We start from the raw sequence: 19,622 nt of genomic DNA, 5'->3' as shown, positions 1-19,622 counted from the left end.
GGCATCCTATGTAAATCCAGGGGTGGTATAGTAATGAGCAGGATCTAGCTCCTAGGTATAGAGACACTTGTTTCTGAACTCTTCGAACACATTGGCGAGGAGAAGTACGTCAGTCTTCAGATAGAGATCTGAGTACTGGCCAAGAGTTTTGATGTTGAAAGCATTCCAGACCGTCTGAGCATGCTTGTAGTCCTGGTCTGATATTCCACTATCATAGAGGCTACTGTAGAAACTCTCCTTGTCTGGAAACGAGGTCTCGTCCATGTTGTTAAGAGATTTGACGTGATCGTAGGGGAACACACCATTCCTCCTGAGCAGTTCAATCTGAACATCGCTGAACGCCTTCTTGAAGTCTTTGTCGGCTATTTCCAACTTGTCCAAGTAAGAAGCGAGTTTATCAAGCGAAGATAGCATGAATCGGAAGGAGTCGATGAACTTGAAGTTGATATCGCTTCCGTCAATGTGCTTCGTGAATGAGATGTACTTTTCCTTGTTCTGTGGAATGATAGAGACTCGTCCTTTAAAGCTGTTGGCAAGTTCCTTTATAAATAGGTGGGAGTCATATCTACTCCAGTTGTGGAATACAACTGCGATACTTCTCGAGTCATTGTAGTTGGATTACAACCGTTGTGAGCCGCTCCACGATATCTGAAAAAAAAAGAATAATGATTAGATAACGAATGAGAATAATAAGAATAATAACAACTTACTGTCCCGTACGGTGACAATGATCTCGGACTTTGACATCCGTCGCGTTGAACGGTTCTCCACAGATGTGACAAATCATAGCAGAAGCAAACGATCTCTGATCCACATCATTCATTGGTAAGGGATTCTTGTGCATGTTGATCAGTTCTTCGGCTAATATGTAGAGATGTGAGACAAACCATTTCGCAGGATCTTCGTCTTGCTCTGTTTCTCTTATGTAGCTGATGTACTTGCATTTAGCTGCATCGTGACTGAATTGAACATAGCAACCAATGCTGAAAGATGTATGCTCTTGGTAAGCACGATTATCAACAGGCTTGAGGACACATTCAAAGTCTGCGAAAACAACTATTGGAACTCGCTCTTTGTTGCTAAAGTTTTTGAATTCCAACACGCTGTCTTTCTCTTGAGGTAATAAGACTTTGCACTTATTCACTTGTGAACAGTCAAGTACGTGAGCGTTCAATTTAGCCTCATCGTAAAAATAATGAAGGCAGCGATCACAAAAGTGCTTTCTCTCCTTATGTTTTGATACTTATGAATAGGATAGACGAGATAGATCATTAATCCAAACGTAATAAAAACGTGGAACTCTCAAATTTCCCTGTTGTTCCTCTTCATTCTCATCTACAGGGTGTTTCATTTTAATCCGACCACGACAAAAAACCATGGAAAAACTATTTTAACGAAAAATAACCTTAACAAAAGTTGAAGGGGGTAAAGGGGGCCATCGAATTACACAAACACCTATGACCTTGAACTCGATTTTCAAGGTCATTTGAGGGTAATTGTGATTTTTTTAAATAGGAACCTCTATTTTAGACCTTGGAATCGGATAGAGCGGAAAAAATTACATCGCAAAGGATATTTTGAGTTTGCTTTGGTGACCTTGAGAAGGTCAATTCAAGGTCAAATAACAAAAAATCTGCTAAACAGCTGTTTGTCTGGTTTTATTTTACTGATGTCGAAAGATGACCTTGACGAAAGTTGAAGGGAGCAAAAGGGGCCATCTAATGACACCAACACCTTTGACCTTGAACTCGATTTTCAAGGTCATTTGAAGGTCATTGTATTTTTTTAACGGGAACCCCTATTTTTGACCTCGGAATACGGAGCAGCGGAAAAAATTACGTCGGAAATAACATTTCAAGTTTGCCTTAGTGACCTTGAGAAGGTCAATTCAAGGACACCACCATTTTGTTGGATACACAATTCAATTCGCTGCTGAAAATGTTCTACTGTTCTGAGTAATACAGCTCTTGGGATGTTTTCACAAGCGGTTTGAATTCTGTGGATCATATCTTCCCTTGTTGTAGTTTCATGTTCATAAACAACATCTTTCAAATACCCCCACAAATAGAAATCGGGTGATGTCATATCTGGAGATCTCGGTGGCCATCGAACACCCAAATCTCCACGTCCAGTGCGTCCAATCCACCTGTCACGGTAATTTTGATTAAGATATTGTCTAACTATTCGAGCATAGTGCGCAGGAGCTCCATCTAATTGAATCCACATTCTTGCTCTTGTGTATACATCTACTTCTTCAAGAAGTACTGGAAGACGTTCTCTCAGGAACTGTAAAAAATTTATGGCCATTTACATTTTCATCGAAAAAGTATGGGCCTACAAGGTATCCGTTAACAATTCCACACCAAACATCAAGATTCCAACGATTTTGGTTATCTATCTGCCTGTACCAATGCGGATTAACGTTCGACCAATAATGACAGTTGTGTCGGTTAAGCTCTCCATTGCTTTTGAATTTTGCTTCATCAGAAAACATTACGTATTGAAAAAAGTGACGATCATTAGCAATCATTTGTCGTGCCCATTGGCAAAACTGTAGCCTTAACCTCATATCAGCAGGTGTGATATCCTGAGTCAAAGTAATATGATATGGATGATAACGTTGACTTCTCAGTATTCTCCAAGCAGTAGCCATAGGTATTCCACTTTGCCTTTGAATTTCACGGGTACTAACGTGGGGATTCAAATGAACCATTGCTAAAACGACCATTACACGAAGATCATCTTCGTTGTAATTACGACGTTCTCTAACCCGTGCTAGTTGCCCTTGTTGAGCTCTACGGTAAATCTCACGAATGGTTGTATGACTTGGATGTCTTCTATCGGGATATCGAATTCGATACAAGGCTGCAGCTTGTCGATAATTACGTCTAGATTCACCAAGAATCAATAAAATATCAACCCTTTGAGCGGCTGGATAATCAGCCATTGTTAAAAATTTATAACAAGTTCAATAAAAAATGTTGTTTTTACCAAACTGAACAAATTAGATAGCTTTCGATGAGTAATAAATTTTAATAGAAAAAATAAAGGTCAATGAATGAAAAAGAGAAAATGTTAAACAAATGATATTTGATTAGTATGGCTAATCAATAACTATTCAATAACTAGTAAACTATTGAATACTAAGTGTAAGTAACAATGAGTAGAGGATAAATTCATATGAAAAGAGATCTCTTATTAGAAAAATTGTCTATTTCAACAATGAGTCGCGGGGAAATTCAACATGAAAAATCATCTTTACAAAATAAATTATTTATTTCAACAATAAATTCAGGCAAAATTCGATGAGGAAAATTAGTAGCCAATTGTGTCCACGTCGTTCCTGAGTAACGCTAAAGATAGGATAAAAATTCGCTTACGAAAACATCCCAAGAACTGAATAGAATCCAAAAAAATGGTGGTGTCTTTGGGCACCTACATTCAAATCTGTACATAATAAAAGTGAGACTCACTCTAATCAAGCAACCCAAAGGGAACACAATCCTATTACGTCCACGTCGTTGTTCCTGGGCAACACTAAAGTTAGGATATAAATATGGACTCCACATAACATTTGATATTGCTTTTTTGCACTTTTGACCTTACAAAATGGCTTTGAAGTCAGCAAAGCATAATCACATTTTAAGTCAATTATTCTCTTAATGTTTATTACAATAACAAAATGATAATTCTACGAAAAAATTGAAAGGAAAACAATCTTAGGCTGATACATTTTATTTGACCTTGAATTGACCTTCTCAAGGTCACTAAGGCAAACTTGAAATGTTATTTCCGACGTAATTTTTTCCGCTGCTCCGTATTCCGAGGTCAAAAATAGGGGTTCCCGTTAAAAAAATACAATGACCTTCAAATGACCTTGAAAATCGAGTTCAAGGTCAATGGTGTTGGTGTAAATCGATGGCCCCCTTTACCCCCTTCAACTTTTGTTAAGGTTATTTTTCGTTAAAATAGTTTTTCCATGGTTTTTTGTCGTGGTCGGAATAAAATGAAACACCCTGTATATAGGTGTCTTGTACGAGTAGCAGATTCACATGTTTAGCTTTCTTTGAATCTGTCAAATGACACGTTGAGACATCAAATACACTACCCTTCTTCTTGAGAATGAATAGATTCACAGATACGTCGTTCTGCTTCTCGAACTTGGATATCTGCTTCACAGACACTGGGAATTCAATGTCTTTGAAGTTCAACTCATTCGTATAAGCTTGATACTTTGAAACTCGCTGCGCATTTTTTGTAGCAGGATGTAAAGCTGAGAGAATAGCCCATTTAAAGCATTCGTTGTCATGATTTTGTACGTTGACACAAGCTTGTTTTCTTTATATAGAATTTGGCAACTCAATGTAGGAAGCAGCTTTCATGGGACTAAATTTTTTCATATTCACCGTTAAGTTGAGAATGCTTCTTAAAGTCCATCCAGAGTCTCGTTCCTGGAACTCTTCTATGTCACGTTCAATCGGCTGCTTGACGTTAGCTGTAAACCAATCTTTTAAGTCACTAGTCGCGTAGATCGAAGCACACTTTGTATTGAAGTATTTCACTTCCACGATTTCTTCATTGTCTTTAACAATCGAGTACTCTGCAGCAAGAAAAGTGTCAACTTTCAAGGACTTATGCACTAGTAAAGCCTCTTCGATTTTCAACACAAATAGAGTACACGCGTCTTCCATGAATGAGGTTATGTCTAGATGTTTCACGTTAGTAATGACACTGGTTTTGAGGTTATTCTTGAACGCTGACTTGGTATAGTCCCATGTTACACTAGGTCTAACTTCTTTAAGTCCACCACCAATTTTCTGCACACAATCGTTGAGCAATCATCGAATGCTGTGAAGTTGACCACATGAAGTATGACAAGTCTTTTTCTTATGAATGTCTAAGGTTGGCGACTCTATCATTTCACTTACTTTAGCAATAGCTCCAGAGGTTAAGTCAAGCCATCTTTGCAAGTCACTAGCGTCCGCGACCCCGTCACGAGCGTACTTTACACATCCCCACAGCATTTTAATAGTGTTCACGAAATAGTTGATCCATCTTGACTGGATTCGTCAATCACTGTTTTCAGTAAGTCTATCACTTTCAGCGATTCAGCAAGTCAATGTCGCACTTTTTCACTACACTTTCGTAGTCCAGCAGCGTCGTCCGCATAGCTCCGATGATCACTTTTTTAATAATACTTTTCACTGGTGTTCACTCCATGAGACGATGAATAATAATTATTTTTCAAAGCATCAACGCTTAAGTAGGAGTTCCCCACCACAAAGTATTAGGATGGCAGGAAAACTCATTGGTTCGTGGAGGGGGAAGCGGTGGCTCTGATTGGTTGGGAGGTGAGTGGAAGGGAGCGGTGGCTCTGATTGGTTCAGCGCTGCTCTCGGTTCGGTGCTACATTTTAGAAATCATTTCGTCATGGAGTACGTAGTAGACATCCAATGCTTCAAGAACACCTGCAACGAGTTCATCTTCAAGGAGGTGGCTATTATCGCTGTCGAAGAAGATGTTTCTCCATCAGTATTGCTATTTCAACCGCCGTACTCCTGGAGCATCCTACCTAGATGGAGAAAATGCGAGAATCGATGGTTGGAGCACAACTATCTAGGAATATCCTGGAATGATGGTGAGATTCCTTACGAGGATCTAGAGCATACCCTTCGCAATCTTCTACGAGGAGCTCGCAAAATTCTTGTCAAAGGTCCAGAGAAAAAGAGATGGTTGGAGAAGATAGTACCTCGTGTCTTTGACCTTGGTGAAATGGGATGTCCGTCTTTGAAAAAGATGCGAAAGAAGAGTTATACATGCTACAACCATAGTTTGTGCAAGAAACCTGTGTGTGCAGCTGAAAGCGCATGCGCACTAAAGACTTGGGTACTTGGACAGAAATCAATAATACCAGAATTGGGTATTGATTAATTGGACTGATGATAAATGTTGATGGTTATGTTAGATGGCTGAACCTCACGGGTGAGAGCGATGGTTGGGGCTCTCGCCGATAGATGACGTGCGCGACGTCAGCAGCGGGGATATGGTTGGGGGCTCTCACCAATAGATGGCGCGCGACGCCGGGGATCTAACGGCCTCGTGTAAGTCAAACGCTTGGGTGAGCGGACATAACCTCTTGGATTACTGTGCCAGTATCGAGCTGGGGTGGGCTCGTAACGGCATGGGCTCTTACCGGCCTGGGCTCGTACCGGCCTGGGCTCGTAACGGCCTGGGCTCGTCGTACCCCCCTGTGCCCGTACCCACCTGCGCCCGTGCCCGCCTGTGCCCGTACCCCCATAGCTTACCTACTTTCTACTCGTATTTGTATAAAGTCACGTTTTATCTCATATAATCATACATAGCGCCTTATAAGCATACTATGTATAAAAGCAATAACTATTTTCAATTATTTAATAAAAACTATACATAGCGTCTCGTAAGCCTACTACGTACTTTAAATATCACTGTCAATTACTAAATGCAAAACAATACATACATAGGAACTGTTACTCTATAAAATTAATTTATTTATTCATAGTTGTGTAACAAGATTATCTATTTTTGATCATCGATTTTCTCGCAATATATATCAAGTGTAAATTTTCTGCCTAAATATGTCTACGTATCTTTCTAATACTTATTTACTTTACTTATAATTTACCGTGTAATTCACAATTATAAATATTTTATCACTTAATTACTATTGTCCTAAAAATTTGTTTTATACATATGAATTTTTTAATTAATTTTTTTAAGTTAAGTTTAATTAAGTTCTATTTCTACTGAATGTATTTCAATTTCACTAATAGCATAATTTGATTTATACAGTATAATAAAATAACATATTAGTTTTCACCCTACTGAAAAAAATCAGATGACATTCAACTGATAATCAGCTGATAATCATGCCAAAACGTTAGCTGATTATCAGGTGATTTTGGCTCAGTATTTTCAATAAAGCTGATAATTATAAATATGCGTTTATGTGAGATAAAATGTTGATGATAATCGGGTGATAATCAGTTGATAATCGGGTTATAATCATTCAAAATTTGTAACTTTTAATATATTTATTATAAGTTGTTTAAAATAAGTGAGCTCCAAAATTTTTATTTTTTAACAATTAAAAAAAATTGTTTAAATTAAATTATTGAAAAACAAAAATATTGGAGCTCCCAGCCAGAGTTTTCGTATTATCATCCTGATGGTATCACCAATACTGGCCCTCATTATTTGAAATTTATAAATTTTACTTATTTTAAACAACTTTGAATGATTATCATCTGATTATCACCTGATTATCATCAACATTTTATCTCACATAAACGCATATTTATAACTATCAGCTTTATTAAAAATACTGAGCCGAAATCACCTGATAATCAGCTGACGTTTTGGCATGATTATCAGCTGATTATCAGTTGATTGTCATCTGATTTTTTTCAGTAGGGCAGATTTCATTAGGTATATTTTTAATATTCGAACCAACTACAAATTATGATAAGCTACTTCCATTTTTATCACTATAACTCATATATTTTAAATAAAACATAACTTCGGTAAGATAAATACTCTATAACTTTATAACTTGATTAATTTATAACTTGAAAATATAAATTACTTGATTTACAACATAATAATTAATTTAATTTTCATATGTATACTCAAATTTTACATTGCTATATTTATGAATTATTTGAAATCGATTTTGATACCCTACCTATGGTCACTCAAATATAAATTAAAAAAACTTACATTTATACTGTCTATAACATAAAGCAAACCTCGGCCTTTATGCTATAAAATCTCTAGCATCTGCCCTATGCCTCCAAGGAAACCGAGGAAAACTTGGAGGGGGAAAACAACAGCCGCAGTATTTTACACTTTTCACAATCACTGTTATTATTTATAATTTTACTTAGTGTCCACATAAAAATTAAGATTCTACTTAAAAATCAACTATGTTATCCTCTTGTCCATGCTAAAATCTGAAACAAATTTTCTAAAATTCGAAATTACACGAGAGTCAGAGTATATTATCGATTTTCCGAAATTCTATAAATCTACAATTGTGTGACAACCGATGTATTTTAAACTGATTTTAATTTAGTTCAACAATTTCAACTTAAAAAAAAATGTTGACTGGCAAAAAAAATTTACTTCAAATAAAACAATTTAACTTGATTTTAAAAATAACTACCCTAAGATTTTACTTTAAATTTTGTCATTGTGATGACTCTACAAGTTAATATTTCAATTAAATGTTCATAACTTCATCAAGAGCACAACCATTATTTGAACTGTTTTTTCGCGATTAAGTCGAATCAATCCCACTTTTGACACCAGTGTGACGTTGCGCAAAACCCTATGGCGATGTCTTTAGGAGCACAAAATATATTAACCCCGGATCATTCGAACGAGCATTGAAATACTCTCTACAATCGCGAAATGGTTTGAAGGTAGGGAATAAACTAGAACAGTGTTTGTAGTCAAACCAGTTTCAAGGATGTATATTGTCTCAAAGAACCTAAATACAAGAATCTACTAATTATCTGACTCTAAAGCTAAGCTGATAATTCTACGGACTCGCGACTCTGACTGTCCTCCGGAGCGTCGGTGATGCTGCGAGACCTCTTCTGCTGGCGTTGAGGGCGTGACCTTGAATGAAGGGATGTAGTTTTGACAAATCAGAGCGATTCCGCGCGGACTTACAGAACTACGAGCTCGAATCAGCGTCGGTCCGCTGGGCCTATGTGGTGGTGGAAAATTCGGAAAGCGGGCGAGCACATGATGACGCACTTCGCGCACACGTGTTGACAACTCTCAGTCCTCAGTGTTTATGATTCATAAAAACTGAGAGCCGATACTCGCACAATGGCATCTTTCTTTACACTACTTCTAAAATTTATGTTCTATTTTCCTAACGGTTGAGTGACCAAGAATACAGAAAAGCTTTTGTACTTTCTCTAAATGATTTTATAAGATGTACATAAAATATACTTGATTTTATTAATAAGAATTTGAATTACGTGCTTATATTTAATCACGTGATCACGTGATTACGGCTTACTTCACACTCTATTTCTTGACTTTACTCCGACTCGACCACCTCAGTTGCGTGCGCCTAGTCTCGCACCGCTGTAAATTCCCTAGCCGCGGCTAGTGACCACGCTCGCACGCATGCGTCTGCGCCCGCGTTCGCTCTAAACAAACACGTGCCGTCGGCTGCTATGCTGCAATGGCTAACCTCATCCGTGTCGAGTCGCGTACTTCTCCTTCAATTATTGTTATTAAATCGCGGTGAAAATAGTTCGCATGTATAATCTAATGGTTTGCGAGTGTGTCCTTTACATGTGAAAGTGATTTTCGGAAGATGTTTACTGGCAAAAGGTGGACTTATAAGTGTGGGCCCCAAGCAGTACAACCAGCTGCTGCTTACTAATCAGATAAGTTCTCCTGACAATTTATTCAAACATAAATCGTTCGCCTGACACTAGAGCTTGTTGCTTTGTGTTAAATAAACTTTTTACTTGTTCTAGGATGGCACAAGTTTCTTCATGACCTCTTTTCACCTGCGACGACTCAAGAAAATGCACGCAAGTATAAAGTTTTGAGTGTTGTCACACGCTTTTTTTCTTAAATATTGTAATTTTTGCTTCTTATATTATTTGAATGAGTTATACGGGTTGGCTTTAACATGAACAAGGCTTTTTGTCGTAGATTTTTGTTGATTGGCAATTTTTCTTTGATAATAGAATGTATTGATAATAAGTTTAATCACAAGTCAAAACCAATTCATGGAATTTATTTGTGTAAAATTTTCTTCCTCTGTACCAACTATTGGACCAAATTGTCAAAAGTATTTTTTTTTAAGTTTGTTTTTCGCGTACAGTGTTCGACTCTATTTTATTAAATTGTAGGAAATTGTGCATGAAAATATTGCTTGTCACATTTATAAATTATTTGCTCCTTCTAGGGTCGATAAAATTGCATAATGAATGCTGTTCACAAAGTCAAACAGAATCTACTTGCTGAAACTTCAACGATCGGCGTTGATGTTAGGATTTCTTTGATTTTGTGTAGTAATCAACAATGCTACTAAGTTAAATAAACCAGATGAGTGTTCTTTTTAGTGTATGTGCTTTTATTTTGTTTTCTACAAGTGTTTGCAAATGAAATTAGCCTCAACGCGTTCCAATATTTGTCTTTCTCATAAATAATGGTGAAAATAAAAGTGTGTGTTTGTGTATTAATAACGAATAATTTGAAACTAGGTGTTTAATTGCATTTGCTGCACAACAAACTTAAATACTTTTGTTCAGATGTGTATTGTTAAGCTTTTCACTCTTCTAAAGCTTAGTGGAGCCAATTTGTTCATATTTTTCTTTCTGAAGTTCCTTAGAATCACGTGTTTTTTTTATATTAAGACTAGTCGTAGAAAAATGTTCAAATGTTATGCTTATTTCATCATGTTCGATTAACTTTTCAGTGTATAAGCATATAAAAGGGGCTCGCGCGAGTAATTCAAAGTGCGCTTTTGTAGATAATTCCTTTTCTATTTCTTTTCACAAATTTCAAATAATGAGTGTGACTTTATCCTTTTGTTGTCAGTCGCACTATTTTATTTCTGATAACTGCTGATATCAATTTTGATTTTTTTTTTTTTAGTATGAAGCAAATACTTCTGGTCCTGAACAGTCAACTCTCACTACTACTGTGAAAATCGAATTTCAGCACCAGAGCACCTACATAGGAAAACACTCCAGTTTGACTCTGGTTGGAAAATACCAGTGATTTTTAATCTTTGTCGACAAGATTGAGGTATGTATATCACACTTATATTGACTTCGCATGTATTTTCTTTCCTTTTATATAAAAACTAACGGGCCCTTCCCTCTAAAGTAACACAGATTTACCAGCTTGTTGTCAGCTGTATTATGTAAATTTTATATGTTCATGAATTTTTTGTTTATATTAGAATCATAGATGTTTTAGTTATTATCATTTGGGGTCCATTTACAAGCAATAATTTTGTTCTTTTTAGAAAATTGTGGAATTACTTTTGTTAAAATTTTAAGAATTAAAATTTTTTGACTAAAATGATTTTATTTTCAGTAAATTTTGAAGGTTTGAAAATTTCTTTTTAAAATCTGGATCATCAATCATTTTTCTCTTCAATTTAAATATTTTCCTAACACGTTTTTCTTTTTTTTTAGCAGGTCATTTGGGCAAAATGAGAGCAACAAGTGATTCTAAGTATGAAAAAGCTGGGGCTTCCAAAATTGCCGCCCCCTTGATTATGCACGCGCGTTGGACCGCACAAAGACTCTGACGTCGCAGCACGACGCCAAGCTCTCCAAGCGACGCTTCGACTCGACTATGCGCGCAGTTCGAAATTTGACACCCGTCTTTGTTTCAAGTATCACGCGTGATTTTACTCTTGACTTCTTTTTCACTTTATCACTTCGCGTTCACTTTTCTGTTTTAATTTTTCATTTTTCATTTAGGAACGTGGGCACTGTATACACTTCAATATTATAATATTATGGTCCAAAAAAAGGAAAATCAAACTTGCTTTGAGATAGGCAAGATCTCGGTGGGACCTCCAATTTTGTTAGGTGGAAACTTGAAGAGTTTCCCCTTTTTAAATAATATATTCTGAGCCTGCGTATCTCTTTCCTCTACAGGAAAGCGCTACTGAAGATTAATGAGATCCTCAGTAAACCAAAGCAATTTCGACTACTCCTTTCTCGTTCGGATGTAATTTAAACACTTAAGCAAGAATCAGAATCTTACCTTTTATTAGCGTTTGCTATGGTCGCATGTTGTAGTTGGATTGAATTCTTTTCAAAAAGAAATACCGAATAAATAAGAGTCCGCCGGCTTCTGCGCCCGATCACGGAGTGAGAGAGCAGCGTGGTGTGAGGGCGCTCGAAAGTGGTTCCGGACCTACCCCGCCGCCGTCAGCTTACTTCCCCTCAGCCGCGTAACAATGTCGGCGCTTGTTGCACTCATTAGGCCTTACGGGGCCTGGCAACTAGTTGCGCGTCAAAACTGCAACGTAGTTCTTTGGAGAAGAAAGAGTCCCTTCTGCGCTCCGATTGGAGATAAGGCAGGAATAGGACAGACCAGGTTAATAAATGATGACTTGGCGTATAATGACAAACAACTTATATTATTAACGACTGTAGAAAACAAAAAGTGTAAGACCGAAAGGTCTGTCCAGATCGGCGGCCAGGCCGAGACTCCCCCAAGCGCCTAAGCTCGCCTCACGCTCGCCACGGCGTGGTGGTGCGCCAGGTGGCGCGTCGGTCCCTTGGTGGTGCTCAGAGGGGACCCCCACAGTTCTGCACGTGCGCCTCTAGCCGTCGGCAGGGAAGTTGTTTGGATCAGCGAGATTCTTAGCCACTTTATACTTTTGTGGCTTTGAGTCTCACGGTATCTTTATACGTGTGGAACTTTCTCGAAGATACACTTGAAATTATTATTTCAAATATGGATTGAGAAAGTTGTCACGTAACAATGGTAATTCCCTTTTTTGAAATTCTATTACGTAAACATAACCTTTAACTTTACCAGACATATTATTTTTCAGTAGTTCGGTTTTTAAAATTTTAACTTTTTCATGGAAGACTCTTGAGATTATATCAGCACGATCTATTGTGCTTTAATACGGTAATAAATTCTCTTGAATTTCCTTCCAATTTGGATTACATGTCATTGTTATAAAAATATCTGGTTTTCCGTCGACTTGTAGTTAAGTCATTGAATCTAAATAATTTTGTTGTATTGATTAAGGACTACCTATATAAAATGATGGTAATATTACCATTTTTTCAATTCGAGAATTATCAATATTGGCCCGATTGGAAACGTAATCTATTAATCCTTTGTACATTTCAGTTCTTAATTGTGCTTGGTGAGTACGTAAGTAATATAATCGACATCCTTCGATCCTTGACCAAACAACAACAATAAATTGTTGTGATAAATTTTACAAATTCAACTAAGGATTGAAATCACCACGTATGCTTAATCTATATAAATAAAACTGTAGTGTAGATATATTATTATTCTTATATTCTTTTTTTGTACATTTTATACAAGGTTACCATCCTGGATGACTGAAAGGAAATATCAAAGAATATGTCATTGGATCAAGATGTTCACTGAGAATATTTATTTGTTGTGGTTTTTCAGTTTTTGGATAAATACGTATATCACGGTCAAACGGAGGTTCGCCATCATTTCCTATATATGCAACAGCAACTTCATTTCATGTTGCGAAATATAATTTATTCTTTGTATGATTATCACGTGTTAATGACATTACTATTTCAGGAGGTGTTATATTATAATCATGAGCATTAATATTTTCTTCATTTTCTATTTTATACATTATTTTATATGCTTTTGCATAAGGATCTGCAATTTTATAGTTATTCGCTTTATATTTATTTGTAATTTCATATTTTTAATACTCGTGGCCCTGGATCGTTAAGTTATACTAATTTAGACCCAAAACTGGCAAATGCAAATGAATTATTGTAACCTCTTATATCTTTCTCCAAATTAATACTTTTTGAATTATTTTGAAATAATAGATGCTTCGATTCTTGAGGATATGATGTGTTATCATCAAGAATAACCTTATTGTTATGACAACAATGATTGTATTTTGTATAATAGGATATTGCTCCTTTACAATGTTTTGCTTTACAAAACTCACTTTCATTATTTCATATATATATATATATATATATATATATATATATATATATATATATATATATATATATATATAGACACACACACACACACATACACACATATACCACACTCGTCAGCAAAATACAACCGAGCGAGGGTTAGCGACCGAAGCATCTTCTGCTATTTCTGTAATAAATTGTTGCCCACTTATTATTAGTATTACTTACCATAAACAAGCATTTGTTCAGTGAATTAACATAAGCTGTGATTCTTACAGATCTCATCTAATCTCTATTGGGCGAGAATGGCAAGCATTATTTGATGAAGCACGAGAAAAACTAGTTAAAATTGTTAATCTTTCTAAATGTTTAAGAAATGACATTCAAACATTTCCAGGATATGAAAGAGTTTTAAAGGAATTCGTTGACTCACTTATGGTAACTATAATGTTTTTAATAATATAATCCTCTTTATTATATTAAAATGTGTCTCATCGTTGATAGTCTCCGGCTATAAGTTCAATTCACTCCCAAAACTAGGTATATTTGCTATATATATATATATATATATACACCTATTACTACGGCAGTGGATAGAAAACGTACTTCTCTCCTCTAGACGACGATTTATAGAAAACGTACTTGTAGCGTATAAAATCAGAAGAAGTCATTTGGAAAATTCCAATAGTCGTAATAGCTATAATAAACACGAGATATGGTAAAGGCCAACATTTCAGTTGCCAGCGATTTTAACTGGTGGCTGTTACTTGGTAATGTAACGGTAGAATTTTCCCCTGGGTATTGGATATTCAGGCGGATCCAGGATTAGGTCAGGGGAAAGAATAAATAATGAGTCTGTTTATATATTTTAATAACAATACTTATGTATATTTCATATAAAAAACTATAATGTGGGTGTTTAGATGTTAAATCCCACCTGAAACAGAAATCAAATACGCGATTTGTTAGGAAGATTTCGCTTTTACAATCGGAATTGTTTAAACTATCGCAGTTAACAATATCTTATCGTGACAACGCAATTACGGTGCTATAACGACTATTAGGTTGCGGTATCGGTGTATTGGGTCTGTGTTGGAATCACGGAGCGGTGACGGATTTTGAGGTTAATTTCATTCGGGTACGACGCAGTTGTGTGCGCACGGCTACGTCGATCCGAATGCGTCGCGTAACAACGGTTTTGATCGCCCTATGTGCGCACAGTTGCGGTCGGAACGGTTTTGCGGTATTTTGAGGTTATCCTCGGACTCGTAGAGTCGTGAGTGCACGGCTAATTATTTCGTGAAATTATCGGAAAATTATCAACAGCTGAATACCAATGAGGTTCTCAGTATCAACAGCGGTAACGGTCCGAGCGTTCTGCCGGATTTAGATAGTCAAGTTTTGATGAATATGAATCAGGATTTCTATATTATGTATGTATTCTGTAAAGTTTTTAAAATTGTGCTTAGAAGGCTATCCTTTATATGCAAGGTTGATTATCTCACATTAAGAACCAAATTTGTAACAGAGAAAATTGTTAGAAATTTTCAAGATAGAACTAGTGTAATAGTACTGCAAAGATACTGCAATGCTAATGAGACTTGTTTAAACGCAGGATAATTAGCCATTATCTATCGAATGGTTGTTGACTGCTCAATTTCACACAAACATTTGCACATCGCTCAATTTTCATAATGAGCCAGCTGTTGTCAATTATTGCATAACTCGAAATTTCATCCAAACTGAGCAGTGTATGTTTCGTTACAAATCAATTGCGCAAGTGACAGACAACCCAAGAACGGCTAATTTCAGAAACGCAGAGTAATTAGAAGTAAACGAAAACTACTTCATGAATCTCCCACCGCTGGATTAATTGTTGCAGTATGATATTGAAAATTATGGTATTCAGGGAAATGTTGTACAATTAGTTCATGAAGAACCAATCGTCGCATTATACGCAGCGAACAAGGAACCTGGAAGACGCCGAAGATATTGAGCAGATTTGGGGTCGCTGGCCGAAGAACTTCATGGTAGATTTGGCTAACAATGGAATGACATTAGCGATCTAGTGCTGCAGTGCAGACGGTATCGGAAGACCTCTAACCAAAAAAACATTAATTTGACTAATAAGAAAAAGATGTACATTTTAAAATTCGTAGTATCAGATTTATATAATAGTCTGGACGTATACTACATATTTATGCATCATTTGTGTGTCGTTATAGTGAGTTTGCAATAGAAATCTAAACGGCAATGGACGAATAATTATCAAATTATATTAAATTTTTTTTTTAGGCTCGACACATGGCTAGACCGAAGGAGGTAGTAATGTGTTTCCTAACATACGCAATACGTCCGAGCGTTGAATGATAAAACGATAATACGATTTTTATTGACTGATCTGAAGATCGGACCAATATGACGATTGTACGAAAATTTGAATCAAAAAACAATAAGGTGGATAACAATCATCAACCGATTGCACTTTGCAGATTGAAGTAAGTAGCAGCAGACGTTTTCTCACCAAAAACCCCGTACCCTGTCTAGACGGTTTATAAGAATGAATGTACACTTTACGTCTGCAGGGAGAATGACGGACGGCAATAGCTTGGACTAAAACAATGTAGAATTCCTCTATAGCGTCTACAGAAATGAAATATCAATAGCAAAAGAACAAATAATTTCTAAGAATTCATATGTTTATTCAGGAGATATAAATAATGATGGCAATTGTGGCACTTTAATTGCACTTGGACTTTCTCAACTCCGACAACAAAATAAACTGTATTTTTTGTTTGTTTGTTAATTTGTTTTCGATTTTACAATATATACAGGAATACCTACATACATACCTACATACATACCTACATTGTAAATGTTATTGTACCTTTTTAAAGAAGTAATCTTGCAAACTAATTTAGATTCTATAAAGTAAGTAGTAAATAACGTCAAATGCCTCAATTAATTTCACTTTATCCTCATCACTTAAATTGTGCATATTCGCAAGCATATTCGTAAATTGCATTTTGTGAAGGTTGTATTCCATATTACTTGGAACTAAATTTGGATAAACCGAGCCAGCTGTTGTAACCTTTTTAGCTTTGCTCCCAACAGCATCAATGTATAATAATAGACTAAAGTACGCATCGTCAAGCATTTCGTTTGTAAAAATTGTACAATTAACATCAAAATTCGTTGAAATTGTGGATGATAAAAAATCGTAAATATTCATAGAGAGAAATTTACTGTTTGAAAACGTACTATCTCTCTTTAAACATCTTTTAATATCAAATTTCAAACTTGCGACTAAGCGAAAATTCTGATTTTTGTGATAAACATTAAAATGCACGCAATGAAAATGAATATCGTTGATCTCATCTGCAAAAAAAAATAAAAATTATTTGTAATAATAACGACTGTTATTTCATTCGCATAGCAATGCACTGGAACCGATCAATAACTATACATACCATACAAGCTTTGCAGCATTGGTAAATGAGTGGACAAATCTCTGTAGGTATCAGCGTACATAGCTTCATGCATTCCTGCGATGAAACGAAAAAAAAAATGTATCGTGAAGTAGTTTTATTATGCAATAAATTGAAGTAGACGAATGGTATCTTAAAGAAGTCTCAGTGCGTCTAGACGCGTTGTGATTTTTTGGCTATTATCAAGGGGCAAATATAAGTTTTATACACTGTGCCGTCGGGAGCGTGCCGTGACCTATTATACTTTGAATTTGCTAAATAACCTATATACGTTTTTCGAATTCTGTATATATTTTATTTGATCTCCTGTTGATATTTATGTAAGAGTAGACAATTTAAAAGATTTTTATAAGATCTTTCTAATTACCATATTATTTTGTTAAGAAAATTACTCGTTTACGACGTATTTTCGCGCAAAAATGTAACTCCTAGCATCGTGTCCCTAAAATTTTTAAACTGGATATTGTTGTAATCGAGCATCTTATTACACATAATTCAATTTTTCAGCTGTCAAATACTTTTTTTGTTTATTATTAACAATAATAATGGTCAAAATGTGGTTTTTCAACAATAACTAAAAAACGACTGCTCTTATTACAAATAAAGTTATTAAAACTTGTTGAAGACAAAGTGCATAAAGTATTATCTAAAGCATTTTAGTGCAGGTGTAGTAGATTTTGCAAAAATCAAACCTAAACTTCTAATCATGCTATGCTATAATTCTAAATGAATTTTTCTTTAAACATTGCTTTATAAGTTTATTTGAAACGCATTAAAAGGTTATAAAATCAGTTCAAAAAACACCTTTTACAAGGTAAAATGTTGGCAACTATAAGTTTTGTACCTATCCTCACCATTCTGTATCTTAGTATTATAATTATGATTTCTCCTCTAAGATGTTGTGCAATGCAGATGTTATGCAGATGTTATGCTTAAAGAAATTGTCTAATGTTTATAGCTTACAAAAGTTTTTCTGTATTTTTATCAATATACGCTAATGTATAACGCTGAATGTAGTGAAATCAGTTTTAAAAATGTCAAGTGTTAAAAATCAGCATACTGACAAAAATCATTACATACTACAAGAAGAATCAACCTCACTATAACTTTAAGGTAAAAATCTGCTTTGTGTTTCATGATTCTCTCACATTAATCTGAATGTGCTAAAACTAATCCAAATCATCTTGTGCAAAAAAATTAGCAAAATCATAGATATAAAAAAATCAAGTAAATTCCTCCTAAGTATATAGAAGAATCATTTAAACACAAAGCGGATTTTCATCTTATATGAAAAATAAGATAGTTGTACTTTTCAAAATTATTCTTTTAAGGGGACACAACACCTTTAAACTTCGAAAAAATCGATTTTTTTTATTGCTTATTTAGAAAAAAATTTTTCCGTAGAACAAGCTCCTGAAACCCGTTTATCAAAAAAAAAAAAAAACATTTCCCGCAACGTTATAAGCAAAATACTAAAATAAAATTTTTATCGTTTTTTCGTTAAATTGCGTATTTTTTATTTTTTGTCTAATACGACTAATAATTTTAATTTTAAGTTTTATTAATTCAATATGAATAAAATTTTTATTGTAAATGTTGAAAATACTATTTTTTACACTTAAAACCCCAAAGTAGAAAAATTGACGTTAGCAAGTATAAATAAATCAGTTTATGCTTTAGGAATAGAATAACTCCTTAGATTTGTACTTTAAGAAAGTTTAAATTAATGACTTTATAAAAATATTTTAAAAGTGTAAAGAAGAAAATCTGAACTTCTGATAAAGTTTAGATTGACAAGGTTATGGTTATGACAAGGTCATAGGTTATGGTTTCACGGGATTTATTTTTTACGTGAATATGAATAAAATTATTATTCCTACAGTTCTAAACAATCCTTTGAATCGTTAATTATTATTATAACATATTTAAATCCATTTAAAGTGATAAAAAGCCTTATATTTATTACTTTTATTTGTTCTCGATATTCTACCGAGAACGACATGCAAAATTGATGTGACCAGTATAGGGTTTTCAGGTAGATCAACCAGACAGAATCTACTGATAATGTTCATTTCTAGACAAATTCTGCTAGAAAACCCGGCAACGTTCCTACCAGGGATGATCCCGTGAAATTTTAAACGTTTAGAAAGTTTAAAAGTATAAAATTAAACTATTACTAAAGTTTAAAAACTTATTTTTAAATTTTCAACGTGTTTCCGTGAAATTTTAAACTTTCAGGTAGTTTGAAAATACAAATTTGAACTCTTCCGAAAGTTTCAAATATTTCTAAAGTATAAACTGATTTATTTATACTTCCTAACGTCAATTTTTCTACTTTGGGGCTTAGAGTGTACCGTAGTATACACGTATATTATGCTCCGCATACATATTTTTGTAAATAAATTAGAGCGTAGTGATAAGATTT

General features: G+C 35.1%; 2 protein-coding genes across 2 annotated transcripts in view; one reads left to right on the top strand and one right to left on the bottom strand.

Annotated features, from left to right (window-relative positions):
- The first annotated feature begins 11,992 nt into the window (after positions 1–11,992).
- LOC100118641 (mitogen-activated protein kinase kinase kinase 4) overlaps positions 11,993–19,622 on the top strand; it is a 175,817-nt gene continuing 168,187 nt past the window's right edge. Inside the window, exons 1-2 of the mRNA XM_031929962.1 lie at positions 11,993–12,132; positions 13,973–14,147. Of these exons, the coding sequence (XP_031785822.1) occupies positions 11,993–12,132; positions 13,973–14,147 (315 nt within the window). The remainder of the gene's footprint in view (positions 12,133–13,972; positions 14,148–19,622) is intronic.
- Positions 16,409–17,510, bottom strand: LOC116417323. Its single transcript, XM_031930026.2, has 2 exons — positions 17,180–17,510; positions 16,409–17,087 (listed from the first exon to the last, which is right to left on the bottom strand). The coding sequence occupies exons 1-2, from the start codon at positions 17,250–17,252 to the stop codon at positions 16,627–16,629; spliced, it is 534 nt and encodes a 177-aa protein (XP_031785886.1). The 5' UTR covers positions 17,253–17,510; the 3' UTR covers positions 16,409–16,626.

Source organism: Nasonia vitripennis (genome assembly GCF_009193385.2).
Source record: "Nasonia vitripennis strain AsymCx chromosome 4 unlocalized genomic scaffold, Nvit_psr_1.1 chr4_random0007, whole genome shotgun sequence".
Lineage (NCBI taxonomy): Eukaryota > Metazoa > Arthropoda > Insecta > Hymenoptera > Pteromalidae > Nasonia > Nasonia vitripennis.
The sequence above is the reverse complement of the archived record's forward strand: the minus strand, read 5'-3'. Positions and strand labels throughout refer to the sequence as shown.